Source organism: Chelonia mydas, chromosome 6 (genome assembly GCF_015237465.2).
Source record: "Chelonia mydas isolate rCheMyd1 chromosome 6, rCheMyd1.pri.v2, whole genome shotgun sequence".
Classification (NCBI taxonomy): Eukaryota; Metazoa; Chordata; order Testudines; family Cheloniidae; genus Chelonia; species Chelonia mydas.
The window spans coordinates 41,020,057-41,044,035 of NC_051246.2; the positions used below are offsets into that span (position 1 = coordinate 41,020,057).

The 23,979-nt window shown below is 41.9% G+C and overlaps 1 protein-coding gene across 1 annotated transcript in view; it reads right to left on the bottom strand.

Moving 5' to 3' along the window:
* SPON1 (spondin 1) overlaps positions 1 to 23,979 on the bottom strand; it is a 315,776-nt gene that overhangs the window by 61,230 nt on the left and 230,567 nt on the right. The window contains exon 7 of the mRNA XM_037899871.2: positions 5,246 to 5,310. Coding sequence (XP_037755799.1) covers positions 5,246 to 5,310 — 65 coding nt within the window. The remainder of the gene's footprint in view (positions 1 to 5,245; positions 5,311 to 23,979) is intronic.

Here is a 23,979-nt window from a genome sequence, read left to right on the forward strand (position 1 = left end):
TATGATAATATAGATAATAATAATTAAGTTGACCAGTTCCCTTTAGTTTATCGTAAGCAGACTGGCTGCACATGTGACGATATTTGGAAAGATACTGTTTATCTGCTCCATGATTTATAGGTTATAAAATACCCAGCATTACAGTATCTAGATGCATAGCAGTTTGGCAAATTGCTTCTCTCCCATGTCCCATCTATGCTTTTCCCTCTGATGCAGCCTAAAATCTTTAATTGAGATTCAAGGTGATACACAGTGGTGCAAGCTCCCTGGCTTGCAATAATCAAACAAAATCCCTAGGCACTGAAGTAAGGATTCAAACATCTCCTGTTGGCCCCAGCTAATGATGAGCAAACTGATCCACCTGTATTGGAAACATTCTGGTAACATCTTTCAAGAGGGAAAGTTAATGAGCTATGCCTGTCCAGCTGCATGCTTTCAATGCCCAAGGCTTTTCAGAGAGCTAGGAACTCTGCGGTGAAAGGGTATCCCTTTTTCATACATGGTAGCTTTGCCCATAAGTCCAGATATTTTCGAAAAGCATCAGAGACCTAACTGAAGAAACTACTATCTCCTATTGCATGATTGTTGCCATTTTATGTAAATTGATTTTATGTACGTTGATTTTATGTAAAAGATCTTGTGCCTGTACGATAACCTACTTCCCTGGTGAAGGCTCACAAAGGGTGGAGGATATAATGACCATGGAAAAGTGCACAGCTGTAACAACAACAAATGAGCTGACAACATTGCTACCTGGCTTGGATTTCACAGCCACATCGAACAAGAAAACTCTGCTTGTGCCAAGTTGTGGAGTTCACATTTTTTCCAGGCCCAGGGGTTGGCTCTCCTCCATGACTCGCCAAAACAGGCTGATTTCTCCAACTGTAATGTACTACATCAGGTTACAGAATTAGAAAATGCTGGCTGATCTGGTCTTGTTTTTGTCTAGTGATATGTTAGATTAACTGTGGGACAAATCCTGAAGTCCTTGCTCAGGCAAAGCTCTCATTGAAGAAATGGGAGTTTGCCTGAGCAAGCACTTTTGGATTTGGATCCACAGATAGAGCAGAAAAAAATGTTTATTTGGGGGATGGAATTCTGTACCCCCAAGTTCTGCTGTAATGGATTGATTATTTCACAATAATACAGCTAGCAACTTCTGAGACTGTCTTTTTTCCCCCATGTCAATTTGTTAGCCAATCAGACCGCTCCCGTTTTTCCAGTCCTGGGAGTCACAGGATCCCCTCACTCTGTTGTGATTTTTTAATTAAAGTTGACCAGATAAATAGTCCATCTAGTGTAGCACTCTGAATACAAAAATCTGTTAATATATTTACAGCAGTCAACACTTAATTACAGTGATTGCCCTTAGAATATCAATATTTGTGAGCAGTTAAACATATTGGTGCCTGAAATACCAGCTTTTCCCCCCTGTACTGATTTAAGTTTGTATTAAAACTAGAATAGGAAGTTGCATCCTGATCCCATCAAGGGATAATCTTGCACTTTGAAGCATGAGAAGACTGATATCCCTTACTTAAATTTGTAGCTTTATTTCCAAGGCTCTAGAGTTATGTTTATTAGTGCTACATATTTCATAATGTTAGTGTTTTATACCTTACACTAGGATCTTTTGCTGGATGTATTATGATATATTGTGACATGGCTTTCTATTAGGTGACATGATGCCTTGACAAATCAGCTTTATGCCATATCAGGAAAAGACATATCATTCAGGATTACTCAAGAGAAAATTATCCATGCCCATTAGTCAGTAGAAAATTAGCAATGAACGCTTGCCATGACTAGTTAGCTATCTTATGCATAATAATTGACTAAGCATTTGTCAAGGTTCCTTCCCCACTCTGAACTCTAGGGTACAGATGTGGGGACCCGCATGAAAGACCCCCTAAGCTTATTCTTACCAGCTGAGGTTAAAAACTTCCCCAGGGTATAAACTTTGCCTTGTCCTTGAACAGTATGCTGCCACCACCAAGCGTTTTAAACAAAGAACAGGGAAAGAGACCACTCAGAGACGTCTTCCCGCAAAATATTCCCCCAAGCCCTACACCCCCTTTCCTGGGGAAGGCTTGATAATAATCCTCACCAACTGGTACAGGTGATCACAGACCCAAACCCTTGGATCTTAAGAACAATGAAAAATCAATCAGGTTCTTAAAAGAAGAATTTTAATGAAAGAAAAGGTAAAAGAATCACCTCTGTAAAATCAGGATGGTAAATACCTTACAAGGTAATCAGATTCAAAACATAGAGAATCCCTCTAGGCAAAACCTTAAGTTACAAAAAGACACAAAAACAGGAATATACATTCCCTCCAGCAAAGCTTATTTTACCAAGTGATCTGGGTCAGTCTCTGTAAGTGACCTCCCCCCATCACCATTTTCCACTCCATCAATTTTTGTCACTTGATAATTTTACCAGTACTGATTTTATACTTCAAGCCACATCATTAGTAAAAGATATTGACTAGCAATCGCATTGGCCCAAGCACAGATTACGTGTGGGGGAAGTTACAGAAGATTTGAGGTTCAGAAGCCTGGAGCGAATGAAATTCTACCCTGTCTTGAGCTGAGAGCACAGGACCCAAGAGCAAGAATCCTGTGAGGATGGTGGGCCAGATGCTCAGCTGGTGTAAATCAGATTAGCCCTACTGTAGTCAATGTCACAGTGGCACTGTACAGTAGCTGAGGATGTGGGCCAGTGTCTTTAATCTTTGTTTTTAGATCTCTTTTCTGAGATACAAAACCTCACGTTTTTGTGTCATCCATTCTTTGGACACAGTTGACAAACTAGACATGCCAGACCAAACAATAAGACAACATAGGAGAACATGTTGTGATGCTTACACACCAGATGCCAGCTCCTGCCAAGGTCCCTGGGCCTCACTGAACACTGAAAAATGCACAGCTGGGAAAGACTGGCCTGCCTGTGTGTTAATATTGTTAAAATAGATAGTAGAATTATAAGAATGTATTTACTGTTTAGACTTAATGAAATACTTGTAGGGTGCTGCATGTATTAATCTTACATACAATATCTGTATCCCATGTTTAAGGTAATAATGAAGTGTTTGCTCTGTAACTATGAAAATGTTTACTAAGATTGTAAAACTCCCCCAGTCAGGAGAGAAGCATTACCAAGTGTGAAATGCTAGTTTACCACAAGAGGTGTCATCTTCTTCCCAACATAAGGCCTATACACACCAGAGAAACCACTCTGGAATATCAGTGGACAAAGGACTTTGTTGATTGATTCCACTACACCCAAGAAGAGAGATATGCAGGTGGACACATCCCATCACAGTTTGAACTCTGGGGGAAGGGAATAAAATACTTGTTAAGAAGGAACTGTATCACTATGCTGCTTGTAATTTGGACAGGGCAATATGTCTAAGCATAAGCCAGAGATTCCCAAAGTATTTAGGTCGAGGTAGCCCTAAAGGACATATAGAGCTTGCATATTACAGCAGTGCCTATTAGCTTTTGAAACCCAAGACTGTAACTTGTGTGTGTATGTTTACCTGCTTGAACCTTGTAAATCCCTCTCTTGTTTCTATTCTTAGTTAATAAATCTGTAGTTAGTTTATGATTAGATTGGGTACAAGTGTCTTTAGTGAGAGATCTAAGGTATAATGGACTTGAGTAAGTCCTTTGGGACTGGGAGTAACTTGAATATTGTTTTGATTCTTGGTGTAAGGGACCATCTCTCACAAAAGTAGTCTTGCCTGGGTGACAAAATAGACTGGAGTGCCAAGCAAACTTCCTGTGACTCCATGTTAAGACTGTTATAGTGGTTGAAGAGTTCACACTGGATACTTGGTTGATGAAATCTAATTATAAAAAACACAACCAATTTGGGGTTTGTGCCGTGAAGCTGGCACCCATGTTGGTGAGCCACTCCAGACCACCTGACATTGGCATAGTCTTAGCAAGATTCACATGCCACAGGTCAATTGGATAGTTCATAAGTAAGGCTATGATTCTGTCATGGAAGTCAAGAGACTTCTGCAGCAGCCAGCGCACCTGTTTCGGAGCATAACAAGCTCCAGGAGGGAGGGAAGAGGAGCGGAAGGGGGGCACACTCAGGGGAGGAGGCGGGGCTGGGGCGGGGCTTTGGGGAAGGGGTTGGAATGGGGGCGGGGCAGAGGCAGGAGTGGGCGAGGCGGGGGTGGAGTCTGGGCGGGGCTGGGGACAGAGGAGGGTCGAGCACCCACTGGCACCAGCAGAAGTTGGCGCCTATGCTTCCACCTAGGAGACAAGGGACATGTCACCGCTTCCAGGGAGCTGCGTGGAGCCAGGCAGGGAGCCTGCCAGCCCTGCCAACCCCCCCACACCTTCCAGCAGCAGCGGGGCTCCTGGGCCGCAGGCCACCAACTGCCTCCCCACAGCAGCTGCGGGGGTCCTAGGCCGTGTGCCACTGCCGCCCCCCTTCCCCCCCCCCCAACAGAGCACCCAAGATTCAGTCAGGGTTATATAGAACAAGTCACGGACAGGACACAGGCCATGAATTTTTGTTTACTGCCCATGATCTGTACATGACTTTTAATAAAAATACCCATGACTAAAGCATAGCCTTAATCATAACCCAACGCTGTTAAAAGTTTAAATGTGATATTAAGAGTTTTAAAGGTTAAAGATTAGCCCCAATGGGTGAACCACGGTCATATGATGATCTTGACACAAAAGACCTTGAACAGTTAGGCAAGGAGAGGGGAATATCCTCTAAAAGGAAAGCCCCAGGTCAGGAACTGAGAGCTTTGCTCGTAAGTTTTGACCAGGTATCCAGTCACTCCCCTGCCACAGAGACCACGGTGATGGAACTGGCCGACTTCTGCACCTGAGAGCCCTGGTTTGTAACAGTCTGCCCTGAGGGTGGCATCCACGTTTGTGAGCTGCTCCAGACAGCCTGACACAAGTATCTAATATATTCATGCAAACACTGAATGAACTCCATTGTTTAATATAGGCAAAAACTCAATAAAACTATCTGCTTTTTCTCTTTCCCGATTTAGTTAGTAAGCGCCATACTGCAAATAATAATAATAATAATAAAAAGGCACTCATTGGCAGAATACCAAAGCATAAGACAAACTCATCTATCAACAGTACTTTTATATTGTTTCTTTGCGAGAGCAAACCATTGTGTAAGGCAGTAAGTTTAGAGCAGTCTGTTAGATGATATTGAACAGGAGTCTACTGGGAGGCTCCATTCTCTACCAACTTACACGTTTAGCGGTTGCCAGGCAGGCCACTGTGCTTTCGCCTTGATGACAGTTAAAACCTCATCGCTCTGTAAAAGAAGATAACAAAATATAAAACAGTGATTGGGACAACTTTATTATGGGAGTAACATTCTGCAATAATTTATAGCAAATCGAGGAGGCACATGGATTCTAAATGCACCTCGGAATTCTGATGAAGACCGAGATACCTCACTTCCCCTGCTGCTTGGGGGATGTGTTGCCCTGCTCAATGTGGTGCAGAGAGGAGCTTACATGAACCCAGAGAAGAAAACCTTCCCTTACCATCACTGCATTGCTGCCTCTCCCTCTTCTGCAGGAGCTGAATTCAACTAAGAGGGTGGGGAGCAGAAAGCAGAATAGTTCAGTTCATCACATTTCCCTTTAAGAGTGGTGGAGTTTATGATGCAAAATGCATCATGAGTTACTGCTGCTCTGGGTTATAGTTACGCTTCCCTCCATAGTTAGAACAAACTGTGGAGGGCAATGGATTTCCAAATGGCTTGGACAAGGCCAGTAGCAGCATGGCACGGACGAGAGCTGTTCTGCTAAAAGTGTGGGCAACTTAGGAAGAGCACAGAGACCAAAATCCACACAACAGTGCTTGGTAGTTCCCACAGATCTCCTCGCCATTCCAAAATACAGCCACTCCTGCCACCTTGAGGGGAAAAGAGGAGACAGCCAGAATACTGCCCAAACTGCACATCTCTGGTGGATTCTGTTACAGTTTTGTGCAGTCCTATGTGAGTACAGGCACATCTGACCCTTGCTGAGGAACAATAACAGGAACGGTGCTATTTGTAGGGTTTAGCACTGGACACAACAGCACTTGGGGAAGGAGAACAGGAATACCAACTCCTGAGTTGTGGGGAATGTTTTCAAAGTGGCACTCACTGAGGAGGGCAGAAATGAGACACAGAGCCTTGCATTGGAAATTTGCCCTAGTCAATCAGAAACACCACAAAGATGGTTATTATTAATGGCAGAAACAGCATTAATAAAACTTCCTTATCTGGAACGATTCAGTATTATGTAAACAATCAATGGATGCACCGTGATCGCCTGTAAATATTTAAATACAACTACTGATAGCGATTTTACCCTACTTCTCCCTCACCCACACAAACTCATAAAAAAGTGGTGAAGTATATAACACACCTGTGGAAACCCAGACTGTGATTAAGCACCATACAAATATTTTTTTTCTAAAGCCTATAAGAATTCCTGCATCAGCAGTTTTTAAATTTATATGTAGTGTAATAAACCCAGAACAAAAACAGGAGACTGTTTTAATGAGGCTCTGGTGCACAGAGAACATCTATCAAATGTTTCTTAGAGCCTTTCCCATCTCCCCCAGGATTCCTGCCAGTAAATTGTTCAAGAAAATATGAAGTTCACAACTCATGCTCATGATTTCTGCAGCCTTTTAAAATTCTTCCCAATTAAACTAAAAAACCCGCCCATACATTACTGGTAATTGGCAGTTCCAACAGAGTGGTCCTTTCATTTTAGTGATAATCTTGCCATTTCCTGCTTGAAAGCAATGGCACTGATACCCCAGGCTATCTCTAATCCATATATGCCCCAGTTTAGGGAAATCAATTTTCACTGGTCATTTCTACCGCTGTCATTACTCTCAGTCTCCCTCTTTTTACTAAAGCAAAGCAATTACAGCACTGATGCGGCTTATCTGGAACATGGAAGCTGTTCAGCCCCAGGTGCTCATCCTCAACATGACCTCTTCCTCATCCTGAGAGAGCAGCTTGCACTAATCCATTTACTTTATGGAAGGATAATTTGCTGCTTTTGGACAGACATCGGCCAGACTCTGAGCTGGTGTCTGTTGGCATAGCTGCATTACACTCAATGGAGCAATACTCATGTACACCAGCTGAAGATCTAGTGTTATGTGTTTAAATAAATATCAAAAGATAATGACTGTCAGATTATTAGTGGGATTAGTATAAGGAATATTGTGCTGGAAAGGGGAACAATCATGCACAGCACACCGTGCTGAGATCTGCAGAACACCACATGGCTGCAGCAGTCTGATCCACCAGCCCTAACCTTGCTCATTCCCCACTCCACCTTCCAAAACTACTGTCATATTGGGGTAGAACTGAGCTGTGCTCTGCTTCATGCAGGGCATACAGCCTGATCCCAAATGCACCCAGAATAACCACACTGCTTCCACTGCATCCTGGGTCCCAAGTGCCTTCAGAAATAGGGTAGACAGTATTCCCCTGAAAGTATTTAAGGATAAGAAACGAAGAGCAAAAACTGATCAAACCAGGAGAGTTAAATATCTGGCAGAGATTCACTGCCTCTCTCTGTGTACATGTGTATATTGAGCACTGAGGATGGAATCTTTCTTAATTCTAAATTTCCTTTGCTTTTGGCCGTTTGGTTCAACATCCTAGCACTTTTTAAATATGTGTGTTTTAATTTATATTCCTTTAGAACACATTTGCATTTAAAATGATTTAGACCAGTGGTTCCCAAACTTGTTCCGCCGCTTGCTCAGGGAAAGCCCCTGGCAGGCTGCGCTGGTTTGTTTACCTGCTGTGTGCGCAGGTTCGGCCGATCGCGGCTCCCAGTGGCCGCGGTTCGCTGCTCCAGGCCAATGGGAGCTGCTGGAAGCGGCGGCCAGTACATCCCTCAGCCCGAGCCGCTTCCAGTGGGAACCACTGATTTAGACACATACTACACATACCAAAGGGAGTCTGATTGTTATTAGTTAAATATACATATTTGCACTTTCAAAACGATGCACTGTTTACCCAACAGAAATCACAGCTACTTCAAGTCACTTATATAAGCAAGCGCTTGTGGCACTTGCATTGTAAATGTACATAGTACAGCACACTAAGAATGAATAATGCTTCAAAATGTAATATCAATAGTAGTTCATTATTCACAGAGAGAGAGAGAGAGAGAGAGAGAGACAGAGACAGAGACCCGCCCGGAAGGCTTGGATTCAAACACTGCTTTACTTCTGGGGTAGGCTGGAATCCAATCTGGGATTTGAATTTCATAGCCAAGACCCCTCTTTACAATGAATCAATATCCAGAGCCGAAGACTCCAGAATCCAACACTTTGAAGGGTTTGAAATCCAGATACAAATTCACCCACCTCCAACTAAATGGGACTAGACTATAATATAGACTAAAGGCATCCCTACTGGTTCAGATTGAGACGTGTAACAATTATTTGCTAGATTTAATTTTTAAATAATGACTGCAAATCATATCAGGGTTAAAGTAGTGCACATCAGAGATACTACTGATTTTTCAGAAGTTGCACAATTTTTAAGTGACTAATTTTTTAATTAAATTTTTCTGGTGATTATTGTTGTTGTTGTTTTTAAACCTCCCTTTGACAGAGATTCTATACACAAAGAGCTAGCCAGGAGCTAGTTTTTACAAGAGGATAAGATTGAAAAAAAAAAAGACTTTTGTAGAATGTTGTTACATTTTCTCTTTCTGTAATCTGAAATCATACACAACCTTAAATGTAACATCTCCAGTATACAAATATAATCAGAGTGACAATCTTTAAAAAAGGGAAGAACTTCCTTAGTCCATGTGATTCAGCCATCTTGGTTAACACACCAGGGATTGAACCATGGCCTTCTAGAGCACCAGTCTCTAAAATATGAGCTGAAGATCTAGGCTCTCTTGTTAGGGGCTGTAACAGACTCACATCCTCCCTGGATTGGGCACAGAGGGCAACTCTAACACACGCGCACCAGTGGGTTGTGTGTATACATGTCCATGGTGTAGTATACATCTTTGCCTGTCTACTTCTCTTTCTGTGTAGGGTGGAAATTTGAGGGATACTTTTCAAATTCTCTTATGAGAATATAAAATGTCTGAGGTTAAACCCACAAATGAATAATACAAAGAGTTGTCAGTCCAAAGCAGAATTTTTCCACTCCAGTGTCTAGTATGTGGCTCTGTATTATCCAAGTGCAAAGACTTTCGTAGAGTTGAAAATACTGTCTATATTTGATTTCAATATGTTTCGGCAAACATTTCCCTTGGGTTCATTTTGCATCATTTGCCCACTTTTCTTCCTGCCCTTTCTACCCTCAAAGTTTTGCTTTGATTTTTACAGTCATGCAAGACCCCAAATTCATGTCAAAATGTGGAGAAAACCAGTAAGTTTGATCATCTATGATGCTTGTTGTCTAGCAATAATGCAGAAGTTTGAATAGGAGGTAATGACTAACTATTGAAACTGCTAGATTTTTACAGGTTTCAGAGTAACAGCCGTGTTAGTCTGTATTCGTAAAAAGAAAAGGAGGACTTGTGGCACCTTAGAGACTAGTCTCTAAGGTGCCACAAGTCCTCCTTTTCTTTTTAGATTTTTACAGAAACCCAGATATTCTGCAAAATTGCAAACATACAAAATGCAACACCATCCGCAAATGAAAGAAAAGAAATTGGCACCAAACATTTTTTATGGAGCTTCTGGAAATCCTTCAGGCTAAGCCCATAAAAGAAGAGGAAGAAAACCTTATCTCACCCTTCTGAGCACGTGGGAGATACAAGAATGTGAATCTGCATCTCTCTGTCAGTTGTTACAGATACCTTATTAACTTTTCCTCTGTGTGTACTTGCTTTTAAGTGACTTTCTTCCCCTTATATGAATCACACATTTTGTAATTGAATTTTCTTGGGTTCTTTAGACCTCAGTTCAGCAAGGTACTTAAGTATCTGCCTCATCTTAAGCATTGAAGTCAATGGAACTACTCATGTGCTTAAATTTAAGTCTTGTGTTTAAGTACCTTGTTGAATCAGGGCCAAAATAAAGTACTGGAGAACCTCACTTTGGATCAGATCAGTGGGCTTTGGATCAGGTCCTATGGCTCAGATTCAGGAAAGCCATAAGCATGCACTTAAGTCCATCCCTATTCACATGCTTCAGGACTGTTCTGAATAGAGATGCCTTCTGGAATCAGGGCTTATGTCATTTATATTCATAACTAGGGGGCTCACAGAGGATGACCACATTTTACAAATTAGCAATTAACTGAACATAAACTATTACTGCATCACAAAATCTATGCAGTTAATTTAAGTTGACAAGAGTGGTTTAGATATAATCATTTATAATACTTTATACTGTAGCACATTTACAAATTATACTACAGTACGTTGACTAAAGTCATAGTGATGTTTTCAGAATTCATAGTGAACAATGCATCTGCCAGATAAAGCCATTTTTTCTGTTTGTCAGTTCTCTACAATCAGCTACAGTTTTTACATAAATAACTGCTAATTAGCACAGTTGTTAGTCTCAGTAGGAGGAAGTACTGGGGCAGGAAACTGAAATATCCTTTCACCCTAGAGACACAGTAATGGGGCAAGGAAATTTGCACTGGTGATGCTGTGCATGTTCTTTGTCTAAACAGGAGTTCAGTTTCTTGATCTGCAGAAATTATCTCTTCATCATACTCTTAGGGCCTGATCCAAAGCCCTCTGCAGTCAATGGGAGTCTTTATACTGACTTCAGTTATTCTGGATTTTTACATGCAACAACTTTTCCCCATCAAAATAGCCTCCTAAAGGAAAGCTTTAAAGCAGAATTTTATAACATTATGCTTCCACTCCGATATAGAATCCATTTTATATATATATTTATTTTTTAAGAATTAATAACTTGTATTACATCTGTTTGTTCTTGCAATTCACAAATGATGAAGGATACTGTAGTGGGGTGGTCACCCGCTCCAGCCTTAAAGGGCTTAAAACAGCCCAGGAGAGGGCTGTGGCTGGGAGCAAGCAGTTCCCAGGCTGATTGGGGAAATAGGCTCACCTGTGGCCACACCCCAATCAGGGTTCAGTTGGCCCTTATAAGAGGGCAGTGGGCCAGGAGCAGATAGAGTCTCCTCTACCTGTTGAGAGAGATGGGCCTGGCCGCTGGGAGTGTACCAGGGTACCCGAGGTGGAGCAGGACACCATACATTAATCCTGCATTATGAATCAACCATTGAACTAAATCAGTTAATCATGTGCATTACAAAAGGATTCAGAAAATTTCCTGGATCATGAAGAATTGGGGCATACCTCCCTAGAGTAGCATTCAGAATATAGTTTGATTTAAAGTATTGCACAACCAATGGGATTTAAAGCAACTTGTTTAAAGAGTAATGTCAGTTAAAAATGTAATGGAAGCTTGTAGCAAAATTTTTAAGTCTTCCATTAGTATCCTACTGAATCAAAGGCGAGATTAGTAGGATCTGGCAAACTCTACAAACTTTCTCATATGCTCCTGCTGCTTTTTAATACTTGCCATGATCTGTATCTGGTTCAGTATTGAAAAGTACTGCTTTTATGAAGCAAAGTTTTAATACTGCTTTTATAATATGTAATATACACTATAACATTTTATTGTACTATGTAGAATTCTTAGTACTTGATGATAAATAATACTATTGGATTTAGTTCAACTAAACAAATGACAAAACACTTTAGCAGAGAGCCAAATAATCCAGTCAGATTGAATAAATATGTTTTGAGCCAAGGTTTCATTTTACTCGTTTCAGACAGCAGTTGGTTGGGATTTGTTTTATTGGTTTAGAATACAGGATTTCTATCTATTGCTATAGTACCTATTGCCATAGTATCTGAGCACCTCTCAAACATTAATGAACTTATTCTTGCAACACTCCTATGAGGTTGATAAGCAATATCACCCCATTTTACAATGGGGCACAGAGAAACTGAGTGAGTTACCAAAGGTCACATAAGCGGTAAAGCTGGGTGAAATTTTTCAGCTGAAACTTTTTTGGTGAAAAATGCAGATTCAGCAACACCAACATGTTTCATAAAACCATAGCGTTAGTAGGGACCACAAATGTCATCTAGTCTAACCCCCTGCCAAGATGCAGGATTTGTTGTGTCAAACCATCCAAGACAAATGGCTAGCCAGCCTCTTTTTGAAAACCTCCAGTAAAGAAGCTTCCACAACCTCCCTAAGCAGTCTGTTCAGCTGGGCTACTGTTCTTACAGTTAGGAAGTTTTTCCTGAGATTCCATCTAAATCTCCTATCCTGTAGTTTGAACCCATTGTTTCTTGTCCTGTCCTCTGTGGCAAAAAGAGAACAAATTTTCTCCATCTTTTTGTGGCAGCCTTACAAGTATCTGAAGACTGCTGTCATTTCCCCCCCTTAATCTCCTCTTTTCCAGACTAAACATACACAGTTCCTGCAGCCTTTGCTCATGTGGCTTGCATTTCATCCCTTTAATCATCTTTGTCACTTGCCTCTGGATCCTTTCCAGTTTCTGTACAACCTTTCTATACATTGGTGACAAAAATCAAACACAGTACTCCAGCTAAGGCCCAACCAGTGCCAGGTACAGCAGTACTATCATCTCCTGTGACTTACATGCTATGTCTCTGTTAATGCAACCTAAAATTGCATTTGCTTTTTTCCCCCAACAGCACTGCATTGCTGACTCATGTTAAGGTTGTGATCCACCACAACTCCCAGATCCTTCTCAGCAGTGCTGCTGCTAAGCCAGTTTCCCCCCCGATTCTGTACTTTTGTATTTGGTTTTTCTTCCCTAAGTGCAGCACCTTACATTGGTCTTTGCTGAATTTCATGTTGTTGTCTATAGCCTAGTTCTCCAATTTATGAAGATCCCTCTGAATTTAGCTCTATCCTCCAAAAGTACTGGCAACCCCCAGCTTTGTGTCATCTACAGACTTGACCAGCATGCTCTCTATACCTACATCCAGGTCACAAATAAAAATGTTAAACAACACTGGACCCAGAACAGATTCCTGGGAAACCCCACTTGAGACCTCCCTCCAATCTGACTTCATTCCATTAATAGTTACTCGTTGTTTGTAGTTCTCTTACAATTCTGTATCCACTTAATGGTAGTTCTGTCGAGCCCACATTTCTCCAGCTTACTTATCAGAATGTCATGTGGGAGTGTGTCAAAAGCCTTGCTGAAGTCCAGGTATATTATGTCCACAGCATTCCCCCTATCCACCAAATCTGTTACCCTGTCAAAGAAGGAAATTAAGCTGGTTTGGTGTGATTTCTTCTTGACAAATCCATGCTGGCTGCTAGTGATTACTCCTTCATCCTCCAGGCATTCGGAAACTGAATGTTTTATACATTACTCTAGTAGCTTCCCAGGTATTAAAGTCAGGCTAACTGATCTAAAGTTTCCCAGGTCCTCCTTCCCCCCACTTTTTAAAGATGGGCATTACATTAGCCCTTCTCCAGTCTTCCAGGACCTCTCCTGTCATCCATGAGTTTGTAAATATTATTTCATGAATGTGTGTTGGTTTCATCGGATGGTTTTGGTCATCCCCACAAGTGGTGTTTTTTTTAAAAACAAAACAAAACTAACATAGCATTAACTTGTAGATGTTTCATAACAACTCTTCAATTTGACATTTCCCTCAATTTAATTTAAAAAAAAAATTAAAGTGCTGAAAAATCAAAATAACCCACGTCCCACAAAAAACATTTGCCAAAGATTTTTTTTAAAAGAACTGCTTTTGGGTTGACCCAATTCTTATTGATTTATTTATTCATTCATTCAGAATTGCCAGCAAACCAAAAAGTCACCTAGATGCATAGCTCTACTTGTACCAAAGAGAAGAACTGAACCCAAATGTCTACATCCCAGGGCAGTGCCTTCACCACAAGACCATTCTTTCTCCCCACAAGCCTCTGAGGAAGGTGGTGGTGGTGAGAGGGAAGGAAGCAAAGAAATCAACACTGTGTTGTTGCACTTGTAGAAGATTCAGATACTATGGTGACAAGGATGTTATCAATATCTGGATGGGCGATGGACGGTAAGGCAGATAGATGATGGTACCCTAATCTAAGAAGAGACCAGGACACAAAGGTTTCACTATAAGGATACACAAAATCACCTGTCCCCACACACAAACACAAATCACTATCTTGATCTGTGAAAAGCCTATGTCAACTGTCCATGAACAATTTTCTTGAGTTAATGAACATTTTTTGTTTGATGACATTACTTTGAATACAAGTTTAGATGCTCACAATGCATGTACAGAGTATGCAACTGTGACAGAAGCTGTGCCAGGAAGCATTCATGTTTCATAGATTAGAAAAGAAAATGTGCATGTGCAAAGAGGCAGGAGGATAAAGTGGTATGATTTTTGTAAGTATCTAGAAAAAACAGACCTTTCTCTGAACCATGAACTAATGCAAAATTAACTAACTACTGATTGTTCCACAAGGGTTTCTATTGATCTTAATGGAAGTTGAACAAGGCGCTTTGGTTGAGAAAATCTATGTGTAGTGTGCTGGAAATAAAAACATGTTTTCCCCAGTTCGGTTAGATGTCATTTTTTGAACAAAATGAGAACATCCACATACACGACTCTCCTGAAATTTGCCCAGATTTCTGAATAGAAGGAAGTTGTTAATTCCGATTTTTGAGACTGTATACGGCAGTAGGTTGTAGCTACTAATTACTTTTTATTTCTCCAAACTTCCCAATCTTTGTTTTTGCTTACAAGTTTATCTTGACATACACATTAACTTATAATAACTGTGCATGTGAGATCTAGTAATGCACTCTGTATTTTGGAGAGAAGGCAGGTTTCATTAATTGCGTAAGTAGTCAGCTTTGCCTGAGTCTGCTGAGGTTTCTGAGAATTTCTGGGTCACATTAGGCACATCAGAAGATCATCACAGCCATTAACATAAATATTATGTTAGCCCTGCACGATAGTAACATATTACCTCTTATAGTGCGTAGCGCATATGTTTCCCTGTGGGTGTTGCTAAAGGTGCTGCTCCAATCACTTCAAGCCTCAATTCTAGGATGCAGTTTATTTTTGTATGCAGACATTTTTCTTTATAAGAGCTTGGACTCTAAGTTACAGGAAGCGGCTTTTATACATTAGACAGAGGAGAGCATTTATACCCTAGGGTTAAGTTCTTTCATGTCACAAAAGATTTTTCTTTAAAAATGACAAAAATAGGAGACCATTGCTAATGGTTTACTATACATCATTGCTGAGATCGCTTCTCTTCATACATATTATTTTAAAATCCACTAGGACAAATTCAGAGCTGTTGTAAGCCGTTGTGAATCCATTTAAATTGGTGGATTTACATCAGGACTGAATTTTACTTTGCTCTTATCTCAATTTATATGACAGTGATTTTTCAGGATGGAGCTGCTCTTATACCCTGACATTTTAAAAACTGGCATGTAATAAAACCACACCATGAATGAGGTGTCATATATACTTGAACTGAATTCAATATTTACAACTGTAATATATACAAAGAGATTGAATTACTCCCTGCACAACTCAATTTTTAATGTATACGTTTTGCATTTCTTTTCTTCCAGAAAAAAAAATCAAACTGATCTTAGAAACTATATGAACTACTTTTTCAACTCAAAACACTGAGGTATTTGTTTTGTGGACTTTGGAATTCCATGGAATTGCAGAAGCAGAATGGCATGATGGATGGATATATACATATATACCGGGATGGAACTGAAAACCCTGAAGAAAGGGATCAGAATCTAACCCAGCTCTGAATGTTTAGCATGCTAATAGGCCTTGATGCAAGTAAGCATGTGCTTTTGTCTGTCTCTATTCAGGACAGCACTTAGACAGGTGCTTAAAGGTATACAACTGTTTAAATTCTATGCTGAATAAAGAAGCTTTCCTGAATTGGGTCCATAATGCTTAGCATTTATTATATATTTAGAGAGAGAGAGAACATGTGCGCGCACACACACACACACCTTCAAATGAAGTAGGTATGATCCACGTTTTAAAGATAGATCGATTAAGGTCAAAACTTTTTAAACCCATTAGCATGATGTCAGGCATCTAAGTTAGAAAATGTTGATCCAAGTGACTAGCCCCAGGCTGTGCAGTGAGCCAGGGGCAGAACCGAAGCTCAGATATACCTGGATCCCAATCCCAGGCCATTGTTTAGAAATGGAAATAGTGCTATAAAACTGCTAAAGCACTGGTTGAATGGATCTCTGTTCACAGTACATTTTAAAAATCCATAAAAAATCAGTTTTGGATAATTTCTGGAGTGATCATGGTTTTGTGTTGTATATTATCTAGGATGACATAAAAGAAAGAGCATTTTCGTAATTACTGCTGTTACATATCCCCAAATTATACATTCACTTCCAGGTATATCTTTCTCCATGACTATCCCTTGAGGTTTTCTTTCCATGAAGCGGATGTTTTGGGAAAACAATGTGGGCTGAAATTAATAACAGAATTGTTGCTAATGGTGACAGTGAAAATCTTGTGCCCTATTTTATTTTCTGTAAGCTGTTATACAATATATGGGGACCCTGCATCTTCTGATAGTGATATTTTGTTCTTACACACTAACTACCCTTCTCCCCCCGTATCTTGTGTTAATGATTCCTAGGTACATTGTAAATATTTCTGTTCTCATTTTCAGTTAGTGAACCAATCAGCATAATAGGAAAGTATTTATCTCCTGAGAGCTCTCCTTCATGTTTTGCTGATTGCAGGTTGCTATTCTGTTGCGTATCTTGCTTCATACTTTGTAGACTGTCTTGCTGGGGGTAGGTTGGCTTTTCTTTCCCATCTCTTTAAGAATAAAGAACACAGGTGGTGTCTTAAAGTTCCATGTGGCTAAAATAAAGGCTGGGTATTACAATGGGCACCATTATAAAGGATAATGTAAATTACATGTCAATAAACTGATGTAAGTGGGTGTAATTTGCACCCTCCTGCTAGTAGTTCTATCTGCCACACTTCCCCGTTTTCTACCTCCACCTGTAAATTTAATCCCTTTATACAAGTTTACCAATGTGTGCACCACCCTTGAATTATTTGGCCCAGATTGCTCTGGGGCAGGGTGGCAGTGCAATAGGCGTATTTGTAACACATGAATGAACTATCAGTGGAAACGGCAGCGCAGTGAGCTGTTCCTCAGAGATTAGAAATACTGGCAAAACTGTCCTCATGCAATCAGATGAAAAAACTGACCTCACCCACTCCCAATCACCTATTAGGTTCACATCCAGCTAGCTATGCCCGCTTTACCTGACTGCTTCAGTCAGATGCAGAACAGTTGTAGATTACAACATCAAAGACGTCCCTGGCTATGCTATGAACCAGTCAGGTAAAACTAGATTGAAGGATCAGCAGTCATCTTAAGGAAAAGCCACAGGGGGAGGCTAGGACATTCTGGGACATTATTGTTCTGGGACATTATTTCCATGAACTGGGACTGAGAACACGGCTATTCTAGGATAGGGTGACCATGTGCAGAAGGCCCTTTAAGTTCGGCATGTATGTTTGCTACTGCTGTTTCTGGTGTTTCTATTAGGCATTAGTGTGTGTGCCAACCACAGCAGCTTGGATGTAGGAGAGGACATATTTTTCCATTAAGAGCAAGTGACTTTAATTAAGGCTGCCTTGCACTTGTAAGTTCAGTGAGCAGGAGGGTTTTTCCTAGCCTTAAAAGCTTTTGTGACAAATCAGCTTAATAGTATTGTTTTCAGTCAGCGTGCACAACATAAATATTCCAAATGTGCGTCAGCTGCTGCACAAAGGCAATCACAACTCTTTCATTCCCCTGAACTGTAAAAACGGTGCCAAAAAAAAAATCCACGACAGAATAATTTTGGTTAAAGATTGAAGAACTAAACAGGGGTCCATTTATGAAATACGCTTTATTCAATCAGAAGAATGGGAATTAAAAAAACCCAACCTCCTCCAGCTCCCCCATAACGTTCAGTTATTGCAATGAATTTCAAGGCAAGTTGGTTGTGTTTTCAGGCACCCAATAGTGATATTTCTCCAGGGCTATGTAGCATCATGGTCCTAGCTTTCTGTGCTAGGTCAGTGCTTAGTTGGCTCTTAGAATTTTGTGGGCGAGAGCATCCCAACCCACATTAAACTTTATGGGAGGGGGGATTTTGGGGAGGAAGCTCCCTGAGGATCCTCTCTCAGCCCCCATTACAGGGGCTGGGTTTATCACCTTTGCCCTAAACCTTCTGTGGATCCCAGCAAGCTAGGGCCAGCCACATGGACATATCACACTGCAACTGCCCCATCAGGGACTCATTCTGAGAGCACCAGCTCCTAGGATGCATGTCGAGGAGGCGCAGCAGACAGTGTAATACGGTACAGGGCTTTATTACTTTTTCTGAGGATTCTTCAGGATCTCACTAGGGAGTGGATGATTTTTGGTCTCCCTTGGCCCATCCAGTTTCCTTCATTCCCCACCACAGATACATTGAAAGGCCTCTGCTAGGTCCAAGAATGGGAGGATTAGTGCCGCAGAGATCTTTGCCTGGAGGGAAGCATGATCCAGCCTGTGTTAAGTGCCTAAGTGACTAATCTAGAAAAGTTTGCTTCATTATCTGTTCCTTCATGAAAAGTTCCTTGAGGGCATTGATTTATGCACATGATGGCAGCTCACAGCTCTGAGGGCAAACCCCAGTTCTCTAGTAGCCACAGAGATGGAAATTATTATTTTATTTCTTGGCACTCCAATCTTTCCCCTACATAGGCTGGCCTGTTGTGGTTGGTTGGATAAGGTCATTTCTAATACTGCTGTTAGTATGGTTGGCATCCATATCTCCCATTGCTTGGAAGGCAGATACCTTGTGCTAGGTCCTGTGGCAGTTCAGTTAAATCCATGATTCACACTTGCCATTCAGTAGAATTAATGTTAAGAACGAATTAAACAATTATAAAAACTCTGCATCTTTAATAGCAGAAAGAGCGGTAGTACACCCTTAACAAAGATAATTAATGTGGCAAGGCAGGGCTATCAAGGTCACCATAATGGGTAGACAGCTTTGGGTAGGGGTATGCTTAGTTGGAGGGGTGAGATGCAATGACAAAATAAGGAAAAATGAACTGAAACCCTTTAGCCACAGCACTGAATACTGAGTTAATCTGGGGACAGACTCCAGGAAACACTCTTTTGGGAATAAGGGCTGGTATGTAATAAACCTAGAATATTGAAGAAACCTGAAAGGTGTAACGGGGCTGAGAGAGGTCAAGGAAAGGAAACCTAAGATCAAAAGGAGGTATCTGACTGGCTTAGAGGTCAAAAGAGACAGAGGGGAGAAAGGACTCCTTAGTATTGTTTTTATTCACCGTAAATATATTGGCCCTAGGTGGGATTTTCAAAGAGGCCTGGGGCAGTTTTGAGGGAAGTTAGGGCTTTACACTCCTTTGAAAATATACATGGGCTTTCCAGGGTTTCAGACTAGATCTGGTATGCTCACTGTTTTGTTTTAATCCAGTTTTCCTCTCTCCATTCTTAATAATCAATGGTTTAATTAGACCACTGGAGTCTTCTGAGGTAAAGTCACCGCGGTGGTGCATCCTTAAAGGGAAGAAAACTTTCAGTTCTGCAAGGAGAGGAAGCCAGGAACAAAACAATACCTTATCTTGGTGCACTCAATCAAAGAAAACCCATTAAGATGTGCCAACTCGATACTGGCTGCAGTAAGTAGGAGCAGGGGAAAGTTGATGGCAGTAATAGGGGTCCAATAGTATTCTTACCTGTGATACAAACATTTTTCATCTCATGATTACTTTCAAGAAAATAAAAAAACATGACATTTCAAGCTGTTTGAGTAGCAGATACAGATACATAGTATCAAATTCTGTCCTCTGTGAAGTACCAGAGGACATTATTTTAGCCACAGAATACAGAGATGGGAAAAAACCCTACCATCTTGTTCATCACCCAATAGTATTTTCAGGCAAACTTTAATTTAAAAAGTCTTTCTTGCTCTTAGTGTCATTAAAGTTCCCTAAAAACTCCTTGTGAGGTGAAGCTGCTGAGTGTTGCATTCATATAATCACTTTATGACCAGAACAGCTCTAAAATTAGAGACTCATACAGTAGTTACATTTTCAAAGGAAGCATTTACCTTATTGTACTGATATCAAATCACCACAATATTCCATTGTTAGGGTAGGAAAATATTGTAAATTTTTTCAGTGACGTCAGGATGAAGGTAAGAGAAATGCTTTCTTTTTAACTGTACAATTCTGTAGAACTGACTACTAATGATACATTTGAAAATTTTGTGTGCCTAAATCTAGGGCGAAAGACATGCTCAGAATGGGTACAGCGACAGTGAACATCTTGCTAATTCCTAGTGATTAGTTTGCATTGGCATGTACAATTGCATATATAGCTCCATGGTTTACAGTTATATTCTCAAATTAGGTGCACATTTTGTTGAAATTTTAGCTCCATAATCATGGTACAATAAAATGCATTGCCATGCCATGAAGCAGTGAAGGTCAGTACGGGCCCTCCAAACATTCCATGATGCCAGAGCCGGCAGGGGCAAACTAACAGTTTTGTCTGTGACTCACCGTGCAAAGGGTGTCAGTGTGGCTGCTATTGATTTGCTTGTCTCTTTTGTGCTCCTATATGCTTCTAAAAGACGATCCTATTATTTTGATATTGTCTGATGATTCTGGAGCTCGAGGGCAGCACTGAAGGTTTGTATTTAGGTTTTTAAACCAGGAAGACTGCATGCAGTATTCTCTCCTTTGGTTACAAATATATTTTGCATCTTTTTTCTCCCAGCAAGAGGGTGAAATCTGTTTCTACACAAGAATTGTGTTAAAACAAACAAAATAACCCCACTCCAAATATTTTACCATACATTCAATGTTATCTTCTATATAAAAATCATGTCTGTGTGACTAGCCATTGCTGCATATATACAGACGTCCTGGGGATTGAAACCAGGACATCCAGCACTTTAAACACGTCTCCACCATTCTACTACTCCTTTAGCTGTGAGGAAGTAGCAGGCTGATACATTCTGCACTAGGGGGAGTCCTGATGCCATACTCTAAATCAGTTTATTAAAAATGTGATAATGTTTTTCAAAATAAAGCTTAGAGTTGTTTTCCAGTTTACTATGCAAAGCTACAGATAATTTGCCCTACACTTGGTGGGACAGCTTCAGAGTACTGAGTAATTAGAGCTGCAAAACCTCCCTAGTTTCATTAACTAATAAACTTAGACACAGTTCATTGAAAGAATCATTAAGCTACTTTATCCTTCTAGCAAACTCGAGGTGATTGATGCATTAATACCATATGAAATTCATGATTTTACATGGCTATGATGTAAAATCATATGAAACTTGCAGCTTGACACCCTTCCCCCGCCAGGTTGCGACAATTTATTGAGTGAAAACAAGGAAAATATTTGCACAAAGTGGAACTGCTGAGTGATGTCCTGCTGTAGGACATCATTTTGCAAAAGGCTAGTAAATATGCAATTAAATGTGGAGCTGCCTGAAGTCTTCTGAACTAGTTAATAGCACTTTGCATTTTTACAGTAAGTAACTTCCTCTTCTTCTTTGAGTGATGGTCCCTATATGGATTCCAGACATGGGAGAGTGGTGAGCAGCCCTCAGCATGGAGGTGGGCGCATGAACTCGTGTGAAGTCACAGGTTGCAGGATGGCTTGGCTGACAGTCGCATCTGCCCTTGCAGCTGGGGCAATGGTGTAGTGAGTGATAAAGGTGTGGACAGAGTTCTAGGTGGCTGCCTTGCAAATCCCCTGTCAAGGCATGTTCGTGTGGTAGGTTGACGTGCCAGCCTCGGCCTGCACTGAGTGAGACGTGACTTTGGGGGTCGGGGAGGGAACGTGAGAAAGGGTGTGGCATTCCGCAATGCAACGGGAGATCCATTTAGACATGTGTTGCGAGAAGAGGGCCTGGATCCTTCAGCATTCCACAATGGCGAGGAAGAGCCAGGGTGAAGCACAGAAGGCATGGGTGCATTGAAGGTAAAATACCAGTACCTGGCAGACGTTGAGAGAATACAGTGTTTTTTGCCCTGAGGGAAAGGGGCAGAAGATTGGAAAACAGAATCTTTAGTTGAAGTGAAACGGGGAGACCACCTTGGGGAGAAACTTGGGGTGCAGGCACAGGGAGACTGTCTTTATGGAAGAAGTGTAGGGGGGGCTTCAGCCATCACAGTTGACAGCTCACTAATGTGCCGCACTGAGGTGATGGCCACCAAGATGATCGTGTTCATGGAAAGGTGGGTGAGGGAGTAGGTCACAAGGGATTGAAAGGGTGGTTTAGTGAGGACAGAGAGGATGATGTTCAGGTCCCAAGAGGGGGTAGGTTTCTGTACCAGCAGAAAGGTGTTGAGCATGCCTTTAAGGAAGTGAACAATGGTTGGGTGAGTGAAGATGGAGGAACTGTCCACAAGGGGGAGGAAGGCACTGAACGCTACCAGATGGACCTGGATGGATGAGTGGCTGAGGCACTATCACCTGATAGCAGGCCCCAGTAGATGGCCACTGCTGTGTGTGAGGACATTGCATACCACGGTGAAGCACACTCTGTCTACATGCAAGCCCTATCCAAATACCAAGCTGTGAGGTGGAGTGGGCCCAGGTTGGGGTGCCACAGGCATCCCTGCACCAGAGTGAGGAGGTCTGGGTGGGTGGGAAGGCGGACTGGAGGATGAGTGGAGGGGTGGAGGAGGTCAGTGAACCAATATTGGTGAGGCCAAAAGGGGGTGATCAGGATGATTGTTGCTCAATCCTGTCATACCTTGCACAGGACTTGTGGGAGCAGGTGGATGGGTGGAAAGGCATAGTGGACTTTGGAGGTCCAAGGCAGGAGGAGGGCATGACCCTGCGAGCTGACCTTGAGGGCCCCGCTGGAACAGGAGAGGGGGAGTTTGTGGTTCTCTGAGTTCATAAAGAGGTCCCAATGTGGGGTGCGTCACTGGTGGAAAATGGAATGAAGCGTGGGATTGTGGAGCTCCCACTCATTATTTCCATAAAAGGGCCTGCTGAGTGCATCCCCTGGAGAAGGACATAAGGGGAATAGAACCCTAGGCCCTGATAATGGGGCTGGGAACACACTCTATAGCGCCCTTTCGGATGACAGCATCCACTTCCTCTTGTAGATCACGATGGGAGGGTCTCCTCGGGCACCCTGGGGTGGGCAATGAGGGGGGAACAAGAGGAACTCTATCGAGTATTCCTGGTGAATGATACCCAGTACCCAGCGATCAGTGGTGATCTCACCCCAAGTGTGGGAAAATAGGGCCAGACGGCCCCTGAAGACCATTAGGAGTGGTGTGGGAGGTGGTTTGCAGGTCTTGATCAGAGAGTCAAAATTGCTGTTTGGATTGACATTGTGGGAGAGTCGAGGGAGCGGAAGAGGCAGTGGCGGGATAACGGACCCGCTGAGTGCGTGGATGGCAGCGAGATGGCTCTTCCAGCTGTTGAAAGTACGGTTGGGAGGAGACATGAGGACGGGGACAAAAAGACAATCTCTGCTGCCTGTGGGTCAGGGCCAGGGCATAGATACCGAGCGACCGAAGTGTGGCATGGGAGTCCTTGAGGAAGTGGAGGGATTTGTCCATCTTATCGCCAAAGAGTTTCTGATTGTCAAAGGGTAGGACCTTGAGGGTGGTCTGGACCTCCTTAGGCAATCCGGAGGATTGGAGCCAGGAGCTACGGCAAAGTGCCATACTGTTCGCTAGGGAGCAGGATGCGATATTGGTGGCATTGACCAGTGCCTGGAGGGTCACCTTGGTAATCAGCTTGACCGCATCCAGCAGCGCCTGTGAATCCTATTGTTTGTCCGCCAAGAGAAAGGTCTGAAAGTCTGCAAGATTGGAATATATTAGGAAGTCATATTTTGCCAAGAGGGCCTGGTAGTTGGCAA